The 10,478-nt window shown below is 36.9% G+C and overlaps 1 protein-coding gene across 2 annotated transcripts; it reads right to left on the minus strand.

The window, feature by feature from the left end:
* Positions 1-319: 319 nt before the first annotated feature.
* Positions 320-8,834, minus strand: LOC120345874 (uncharacterized). 2 transcript variants are annotated; one of them, XM_039415456.2, is made up of 8 exons: positions 8,406-8,834; positions 7,415-7,509; positions 7,072-7,204; positions 5,079-5,174; positions 3,708-3,828; positions 2,359-3,012; positions 1,897-2,054; positions 320-1,004 (listed from the first exon to the last, which is right to left on the minus strand). In XM_039415456.2, the coding sequence occupies exons 1-8, from the start codon at positions 8,584-8,586 to the stop codon at positions 805-807; spliced, it is 1,638 nt and encodes a 545-aa protein (XP_039271390.2). In that variant the 5' UTR covers positions 8,587-8,834; the 3' UTR covers positions 320-804. The 2 variants fall into 2 exon arrangements, with proteins under 2 accessions (XP_039271390.2, XP_039271389.2); XM_039415455.2 differs by having other exon boundaries at positions 5,076-5,174; positions 8,406-8,821.
* Between the last annotated feature and the right edge of the window lie 1,644 nt (positions 8,835-10,478).

Raw genomic sequence — 10,478 nt, forward strand, 5'->3', positions numbered from 1 at the left:
TACTAGTAATAAAAGTTGGTTAAGTCATAATTCAGGTTCCTTGGCTAAGGACGCCCAGGGACAGTTGAAGAAAAGTTTTGAAATTTCTAACTTCTGAATATTCGAAGCTATTATCAAGTAATAGTATCCATCCAAAAATCCACTCCTATGAAGTGATCCACTGTCTCGATGTGTCGGAAGTTATACCCATGGTGAGGCGATGGTTACGGTGACTGAAGCCTAAATCCTTAACAAACTTACTTTCGTTGATAAAAGCAGAAATCTTCGAGTTCGATACCACAGTCCGTACTAAAACATTTTAGAAAAATACCACGATGACCAAGTTTTAACGATAGTGTTATAGAAACTTTCATTATCTTCAACAGAGCACATTTCGAGATAACGATCACAGGATTATGAGCAATAGAGCGCTCGGTCAGCTTGGCATATACAGATGAAATTGCTAAAATGCAATAGTAACGTCCGCTGAGTTTGAGTAAGTTGATTTGGAGATATCATAGTTTTACCATATGCTTTTCCACTTATTGACTAATTAAATATAAAAGCATTATTGTTAAAACAGATTTACCCGATTTGAAGAAAAAACGAAAAGCACATAATAGAAAATGTACATTGTATGCTATGGAGATTATAAAAATTAAGAAGTATATATATATATACTACAAAATAATCACTTACAGTGATATAAGCTTAGGATATATAGCATTTGCACTTGTACGGTAATAGAAATTTCGAGGAAATCCAATAACGACGTTTGTAAAATAGTTAACATTTGAAACAAAACGTTCTGATTCATGTGCTATTTCAAACTTCAGATTCTTGTAGTGTGCGAAGATTTCTCTTGAAATAATCAGCAATTTCATTGGCTTCAGATTGGCTGTATCCGACCAATCGTACTTCACGCAATATTGCTCCATATTCCCCTTTTTCCAATGATTTGTGAAAATCATTGACGCTCTCCAACATCGCTTCACAAAAATAGCCCATCGGAACACCGTATATACCTGAATATAAAAAGCCCCTGAATGAGGTCCAACTAATAATAAGATACAGAAGTATGTGCTAGTGATGGACATAGTTATTGCTTAATATTAGCTGTTCGTCGAATTCACCAGCTAAAAATCGCGTATCAGCTCAATTTTCACAGCCAGCAATATCCATAGAAAACAAAGAGAGTAATGCTCAAATATATGGACACGGAGGCCCAGGCAAAGTGTTATCAACTCATTCACAATACCGCAACCGGTAATCTACCTTGTCAAAGAACTCGCTAAAATTTTATCGCGGAACCGCAACACGGTGCGCAATTATTAATTTTGATGACGTCATCACACAAAACTTCAAAGTGAAAAGCGATCTCAAAATTTCAATGCAATTGGTCCAGTTGTTGAGAGAACAACAACAACATAATAACAAATAGACTCATAGATCTACTTCGTCTCCCAAGTAATAGGCTTCTATGAGGCATTTCCACAACTAGTAAAATGCAGAAGCGATAGGTCCGTTGTTTAAAAAAAGTGACATTTCAGCAAAACGATACATAAGTCTGCTGTATGTGCACTAATATATTTCCATGAGATATGGCCAAGCTCCTGTCATTCTACTCAATTTCAAATAGCAGCAGGAAGTCGACAAAATGCCTAATTGACATATATATTTCTCGAGTATTTGTACTTTTACCCGTTACCAATGAGAGTATTTCTTATGCAATTATATAGGCTACATGCATATTTTTACACAGGTGAAGGTTGAATATTATGAGTACCTCAAAATGAGAAATGAGAAAGAGATAAACAACAACAAACATAAAATAAATCTTCAAGTATTTAGTACCAACTTAGCACGAAAAAATACAATTTTGAGTGACACAATTTCGTGACACATCATCGTCATTACCTGTACTAATTGCTGGAATTGCGATGGAATTTGATGTTGTCTTATTATTCGCATAAGTGATTAATTTCCAACATAAACCTTCCATATAATTTTTGCATGTTCTGATCCTATCGTTTCGTGGTAACTGATGCCATTTTGGTCCGACGACGTGAAGCACACTGAAATGAATTTGATCCATATGACGTTTTATAAAAAAATATATATCAACACAACTGTTTGAGCAATCGCCAGAATATTGTCGTAAAACAAAAACTGTTTAAACGCAAATTTTAATTATAATGTCAAAAAAACGAAACGGAGCTCCAGAAGTATGTTAACCAAGATGGCGCACAACCTGGTGGTATTTGTACCAGGTTAGCGTTCAGATTGTGCGCCATCTTGGTGTACATGCTTCGGGAGCGGCAACGAAACACCGTATATGAAGCTGATTAAGATTTTTGAACCAATAAAGATACCACTTACTGTTTGCATCTCAATCTTCCGCATGCATCTGTATGGACAACTTCTCCAATTTTGAGTTTTTTACTATTCCTACTTTCCATTAAACTCTGACAGCCGATGTTAAACGCATAACCTCCAGCCCTAAAAATTGCTCCTGTAACACCAGCTCCGTCATCCAAATATTTGTTGGCAGCATTAACGATTGCATCTGTGCTTTGTTTGGCAATATCGCCTTGCACAACCCTTATTGTAAGCCCACCAGTACCAGGGTAAGTGAACTCGAAAAGTTTTTCGAACTCGCGAATAGGCTGAGATCGAACAACTGAACGGCTTGCATCATCAAACGACGGCTGTGATTCGTCTCCGATTAAAGATTTAAAAGTTTTCATAGCTTGAACACAAGGCAACATATAACCTCCAATAAATGAAACCGTATTTTCGTCAGCTGATAAACAGACAATCACATCTTGTTGCTCCGTTTCCACAATATCGATGCATTTCTTTGCTTTTTGAATTGAAACACTCGAAGGTAATTCATATTCCGTTTGGGCTAATGAATCCTGTGTTTTTATATATAAATCTTGTACTTTACGTATTCCTTCATCTGCGCGATCTGGCCGAAATTCAAGCATTATAGCGCCGTCTATTTCTGTAGTATGAACACCATAATAATTCCTGAAAAGAGAATGTGTTCACATTTACTATTAAATACGAGACGGACAGGCCTTAGTTCTCATAAGTGAGTATTCAAATATAAGAGAGCGATGCTCAAATACATAGACACAAAATGGTACGGGTATGCAATCTGTCACTGTATCCCTCTGGTACCGTATCGTACCTAAGCAGCAGATTTGAAATTACGCGAAAGCGGAACCGCCACAGGGAGCGCCATTTCATAATTGTGATGACATCATGGCACACGAAAAACGAATCCCACAGAGACCACAGAATTTTTGAAAAAAATAGCCTTCTAGGAATTGGTCCAGTAGTTTCGAGAAAGGCGATTTTTTTCACAAGAAGAAGAAAAGACATACTAACATGATGATCAACAACAACAAAGCGATCCATAGGTCCATTTCGTGTCCAACATGAACTTGGACTCGTAGTCAGACATGTCGTGGGCTCGAGGCAACCTATATACTCATATCACTAGTCAGGGTTTCAGTAGTTTTACAAGTACAGTAGTTTACCTAATTTGGAATAAGTTGAAATTGTAAAATGTTTAGAAATCACCTAAATCAAAGTTATAGAAATTGGATAAGCTTTACTGAAGTAACTGAATCAATCTTAATAATTCTTCTTTGTGGTAATGATATCTCACACAACGACTGTAGGTATCAATTGCACAAGTAGCTAACTTGTAAACTTACATAATTTCCCATATATCTCCAGTGTTATTGTTTTTCATATACTTGAAAATGTCTTTATCCAACTGAACTTTGTTTTGGCGTCCCACGTTTTCTCGTTCATTTTCTGCTCCTGATGTTTTTTCTTCAAACAAAATAAAAATAACGTATTGCTTTAAACTTAAAGTTTAAACCATAAATTTTGATTACTATATGTATGACTATTGTCGGGATTTGAAAAAAATATAACAACACTAAAAATGTTTCAGACAGAAAGACTCTCGAGTATTTTGAATTAATTTACCTTGAAACAATGAAAATATAGAATGGAATATTTGTCCACAAAGTTGAGCAAAATAAGTTAAAATTTAAAAATTTTCAAAATGGTATTCCGAGATAACACATATTGCAGCAAAAAATGATCCAAAATAACATATTGCAGATAATATCTCTAAAGCATATCCATCTTCTAGGTCAGGGATGGCGAACCTTTTTCAATGAATGGGTCAAAAATTATATTTTTATCGCGGAACAGAAGAGAGTGAGTCACAGATATTTAATCAATGTTTGTATCTATAAAAACTTCTGAAACAAATCATGATACAGCGGTTGTTAATGTTGGTGTAGTTTAGGGCTTTACTTATACAGCACTTGTATCATGGACTTTTTATGGCACTCGAATTTATGAAATTAGAGTACGCATATGAATTACGTTTAGGATGATGCGGCAAATTATTTCAAGGTTCCAAAGAGTTTGGAGGGAATTCCACTCTCATAGTGTTATATTTTTCTATCAGCTTTAACCATATTAAAAGCAATTTTACACTGCCCCATTGTGATTCTAGATTTTTATTTCAAGTCTGAAAGATTTTGTATTCTCAACAGCATTGTAGGCGAGAAACTAATAAAATGCAAAGCAGCATCTAGTTCTCGTATATCCCCTAAAACTGTCGGCAGATGCACTTCTGAAAGAGACAAGACGTTGCGAGAAATGAACATCAATTGCATTGTTATGTCATAAACGATGTCAGAGTCAATAGCTGAATAACGGCACGCAGCGGTACAGACATGCGTCCAAGATTATGGGTTTTGAAAATTAACATACCGAAAAACTAACAATTTGAATATAAGCGATCGCAGTCCTGACTGCCCAACTGACGGTACATTATAATAGTTTAGTTATTGTTAGATTAATTTGAGGCCGGTTTTATCACTGATATGTTAGCATTTTATTCGTGCCTTAGCGGGTCACGAATAAAACGCGGTGGGTCACTTTGTGACCCGCGGGTCAGTGGTTCGCCATCCCTGTTCTAGGTTGTTTCAAACATGGAAAGCAAATGTCTCCAAAACGAAACATGCCAGTATAACCAATGTAATCTGTCACAATTGTACCACCATCGGAAAATTCCATCTTGTGTGTGCTGCGGTCGTCAGAAGCGGTGGTCAAGTCATTCAAAATTTCATACAGTTTTCTTATTTGGTATAATTCACCTGTAAAATAGATATCAAATTTTCAAAATTTTATTATATGCAGCTGTGCAAGTTTCAATATATGCAGTTATGCTGATATCAGGCGTGCAGACGTACTGTGCGCATACATGCATTGACGTAAATGTTTAACTTAATACAATGCAGCGGTTAAAATTTTCTTTTCACGTCTTTTCAGTATGATCTTCGACATAGGTGCACCTACGTCCTACATGCATCCAAAGCTTGGCATAGCTCGTCTACTCACATAGATATACTCAAGTTTATTTACCATTATTATAAACGCAAGTATTCATTTTAAATTTTGTCTGTTTGACGCTCGACAACAACATACAGCTATGCCAATGAAAATCAAACAAAGGACATCAAACACTGACTTGGTAAATTAAACACAAAACATTCCATACCCGCCCGATGTACGCATCTAAGGTGCGCATCTGTGCCATTGCGCAGTACCACCAGATCATTTGCGTGGTAAAATTTCACTCTCGCGCAACTGTACTGAATCTGTAACATTACGTTTTAAAAAGCGATGCGTGTCTCTCCATACTTTCTAACGTCTCGCTGAAATGCCCGTTTCATGTTTCACGAGTATTTACGTTATCACTGTCCACTGTGATGTCACACACGTGTCTGTTACGTCCAAGTACTTGGATTTCTCCTGAATCCTCATGAAAGAGCTAACCCAACTTACAGTGCCAGCGCTGAACGATGCCCGCGGACAAGCAATAAACATGGACAAAGGGTATAAACATTGAAAAATCACGATAACAAGGAAAAGCTGATTTAAATGTGTACGTACTTTGTTCGCATTCTGATAACATATTGTTGTTGTAATATTTCACAAAGTTTGTAAATCATATAGGACTCTGCCCAGTCTCAAAATATTCATTCTCGCTAAAACAAACAATTGCGCAGTGTAATATTTTCCTAGAGAGAACACTGTGTACAAGAATGGTGAATTAGTGAATGTGAATTAGTGAGTTGTCTTTTATCCGTAGATAAATTCAGGTCACGGGCTAACTTCAGGAGAGTCATGAAAAACAGGTACATCTGCTAAAACTCTAGAACAAAATTCAAACGTTCGCTCGACTATGCCTAATAACGTAAAGCAGGGGTCGGCAATCTGCGGCCCGCGGAATAATAGAATCCGGCTCGCGACGCTTCGCTGAATTATAGTAACAAAACAGCTGTTTTGACGATTATATTCTTTACGTAGCAGAATTTATTGCGAGACACGTGTAGACTAAATTATATTATAATCTAACAAGTATAAAATTCACAATTACTCGTTTAATGAGATTATAATTTAATTATAATTAGACAAATGGCACCAAACGCGGAATAGATGATGCTAAGTGCAAAGGGTTCAAGGGCGCCGAAAATATTCAAAGGGAAATTCTTTGAGATGCAATGCAATGAGAAAATATAAATCTATATTTTATTCGAGATATGTATTACTGCTTGATTTTTATTATAAAAAGTAGCATCCGTTTAGTTTTTAACTCTCTAAAAATATGTGCGGCCCGTCAATGACTCGCAACCCCTAATTTTGGCCCGCGAGCGACAAAAGGTTGCCGACCCGTGACGTGAAGTGTGGTGTCATATGGCCACGCAGACGGAGATAATTCCCTTGCCGACAATCGAGGATGACGGTGACCGTACATTTGAACCCATGTACATTTGAACCCAAGCGTATATCCACGGGTTCAATCTATATGCGGGTGCTAAAACCCATGGGTTAGGGTTAGTATGGGTTTAACTATCCGTGAAACAAAAAAAATTCCATACGTGCAATAGCATACAGGTGCAATTGTCATGGGTTCAAATGTACGTGGGTTCAAATGTAACGGAACCGAGGATGACGTGTAGTGCTGAACAATATGAATGATTTTCATACCAATAAATTTGTAAAGACCGGTCTCCTCTTCCAAACCAAGTCCAGTTTCCTCGATAACCTCGCCATGATCAAATTCTGGGCGCAAATTTGCTAATATCTCTTTGTCTACCTGCGTCGTGACATTGACGAAAATCTGTGAAATTATATTCGATTTTTAAAATCTTTGTATTGAGTATAAGCAATTAATCTATGGCAGACGGTTCATTCCCCACAATTTCCTATTTTTCGTAATGTACTGAACAACATGTAAACGAGTGATAAGACAAAACAAGTATATATTTATATAGCAAATGTCGTGTGTAAAATTCTGAGTTAGCCAATTGCTTCCATGAATTTGGATTACCTCTGGTTTGAATTCGGAAACTTTGATCGGCTTGGCTTCTTTACTATTCAATTTCCGTGAAATATTGTGTGACGTTTTTAATACTTTCTTCACATCTGCAAAAGATAATACAGCGAATGGTAATTTTAAATAAAGGTGAGTAAAACATATGTACCAAAACACTGAACGAGAATATCGGTCACAGACCGAAGACCGAAGTTAGGGAATCTCCCAAAACAAAAACTGCGGTTTCGATTCGGAAAATTCTGCAAACCCGAACTGGATTGCTTCGATTAGTTTTCAGCCAATATCAAAAATGTAGGAAACAATAGCCAACTCCCCACGTCGTCGTCGAAATACTACTCGAAGAAATACTTTTATGAAGAATTCTGCAAATCCGAACTGGATTGTTTCGATTAGTTTCCAGCCAATAGCCCATTTACCAATCCTATATTTTGTGTCAAATACAACGGCGCTAACCCGGGTTGCGACGGCTAACCAAACACGGCGATATTTTGGTGAGAAATTATGCAACCCCGAACCAGATAGAGGGATATGGACATTGCTTTAAAGAGTAATTATAAGTAACGAAATACGATCTAGCGGTGTGTATCCTTCGCTCTGACTCACTAGTGTGAAAACTTGCGCATCGCACACACACACATACAGCGCGTCACAAAAATTGTGGGAAGAGCTGATACGGAAGGGTTGTGCGTACAGAATAGTTAATCTTCTTCGCATTAATTGGAGTATTGGTGCACAAGAATTTTGTGATTGCCCATCTCATCGCTTTACCTGGGCCACGCGATATGGTAACTGACTTCGGAAACTCAAAATATGTGGAAATATAATTGTAATCAGACTACTTTATCGCTGGTTACAGTTAGTTGATAGTAATTTCGACCATTGAGTGAGATAAATACAGATACATTATATATATGTATATCTGCCAAATGGCAAGCCGCGAGTTAAACTCGAAAACTAGGTAGTTTCAGAATGAGGTTTGTCTTACCTGCAGGTTTATGGAACTTAATAACGGCTGTACTGCACTGCTTCTTCGACAACGGGAATACAACTGACTGCACATCTCCCTGCCTTTGGAAGTAAATCATAAGCTTTTCTCTGCTTATACAAGCTGGTATTTCCTCGACCAGAACTTTGTTGTTTAAGCTTTCAACATTATCAACCTCCATAATATGAAAATGCTATAGACTTATGAATCGACAACGGGTTTCTGTTATAACGCTAACGCTCGACTAGCATCGCGTAAATCAACAACTGTTCCGCCTTATAGCTCACTGAAGCGTTACCTTCGTACGCTCTCTATGATGGGGGTTTCCCAGAAGGTAACTCGTGAAATCGTCTTTCAGCGAAGCACTTTACAGCCATTCAATTTTGCACAAAGTGCTGCCTTGAATTTATTTGCGAACAAGATAGCGTTTTTTAATTTCTACAACTTCGAATTTGCGAAGCAACTATACAATAAAAGCTATTGTATATATACACCATATAGTAAGTAACTTTATGTTCTATAACGTTTTATAAATAATATGCAAGAATCATATTGATAACAAAATGTATTCTAATCAATTTTAATATATCTAAAACAAAATCTTCATAAATATATTTTGTAAATTTACAATACATGAAAATATGTGAAACAAACTCAGGTTCTCCATTACATAATATACACATTTCATTCCCTGCTTTTCTTCCAATTTCTGGCTTTTGTTTTCAATGGCAAGATATCCCAGAGTAATTTATAGTTAAAATCAGTATTTTTAATAAGTAAACGAATAGCTCGCAGAGCCATGTGATTCATATGGAGCACAGAGCTATGATTGAGAGAGTCCGTGGTTCGCCATATATTTAGGCCTACTTTTCGACTTTTCTCTCCCCTTGGATAAATATGTAAATCCCATGTTATATCAATTAATAAATACATAAATAACCGCACTCCTCTCGGCGACTGGTTCATATTCTGTTCTGTAGATACGTTTTCTGTCTAATAGATATGCATTCCCAATAAGCATATGCTCATAGTTGTATGCTTTCAGCGTACCATACTTCGAAACCCAAAATCAAATATGTATTGAAGAATTAAAGACCTCAAGTCAAGTTAATACGGCCAATTTCGCAACCGACTCGGCTGAAGCAAGGGCTTTTGGCAGCGAGCAATGCGTTTTCTTAATATGCAACGAACCATTTAGCTGGACGACGTAAAAATGCAGGGAACAATACCAAAATGAGCAAATCTTTGCAAGTTTCCACTCATTGTATATATGCTCATTGATCGCATACAACAATCTGTTTTTAAAAATACCGGTAAAGAATTTTAGCATAGTCTATCACAGCTATTTCTACACTAATATTTTAAAACTGCAATTGAATAAAAACTCTTAGGAAGACAGATTGATCATTGAATTATCTGATTTATATTTAAGTTTCCGAAACACAACTGAAAACTAACGAATAGAGTTCAAAAACGCGAAAACGAGGCAATGTTTACGACCACGCTTAAAATTCTGTCTCAGTGAGGACGAAAAGGGAGCATTGTTACGTCCTTTTTTGCATCTTGCTGATTAGCCAATGTCACGAAGTATACAAGGAAGTCGATGCCCGGGGAAAGGTCCATAAGAGCTAATGTTGAAATCGTTTTGTTTGGGCAACTTTTATTTTTGCGCGTGAGATGGGTTTTAAATGAGTAAGGTCTATTCACACGAGGCACGGTGTTGAACATAGAATAGGAATTTTGAAAAAAAAGATATATACTAGTTTGTGCTTTGACAGTCTGGGACAGCGGGTCAAAATCGAAAATATTTTCGGCCGACAAGCGTCAACTAAATAGTTAACCGTAATGTTTACTGCAGACCAGTAGTTGGAAACACATAGAACGACATGCTAGTGCCCATCACATTGGCTAACCTTGCGTTTGAGCCTAATCAAGATCCCCGTCCCTGGCAGATACTTTGTTTCCCCCATTTGCACTCATTAACACAATTAACAATATCATTACAAAAAAATATATATATCATGTATTTTAAGACTAATAACATCAGTTAAAACTCTCTGACAGCTGTTGACC

Source organism: Styela clava, chromosome 8, assembly GCF_964204865.1.
Source record: "Styela clava chromosome 8, kaStyClav1.hap1.2, whole genome shotgun sequence".
NCBI lineage: Eukaryota > Metazoa > Chordata > Ascidiacea > Stolidobranchia > Styelidae > Styela > Styela clava.

Excerpts from the sequence above, each read along its gene's own strand:
- LOC120345874 (XM_039415455.2), bottom strand. The coding sequence starts at position 8,586 with ATGGAGGTTGATAATGTTGAAAGCTTAAACAACAAAGTTCTGGTCGAG. Across the intron at positions 7,205-7,414 it reads TTTCCGAATTCAAACCAGAG|ATTTTCGTCAATGTCACGAC; the intron begins GTAATCCAAATT and ends ATAATTTCACAG. Across the intron at positions 2,055-2,358 it reads GGAAGATTGAGATGCAAACA|TGTGCTTCACGTCGTCGGAC; the intron begins GTAAGTGGTATC and ends AATTCATTTCAG.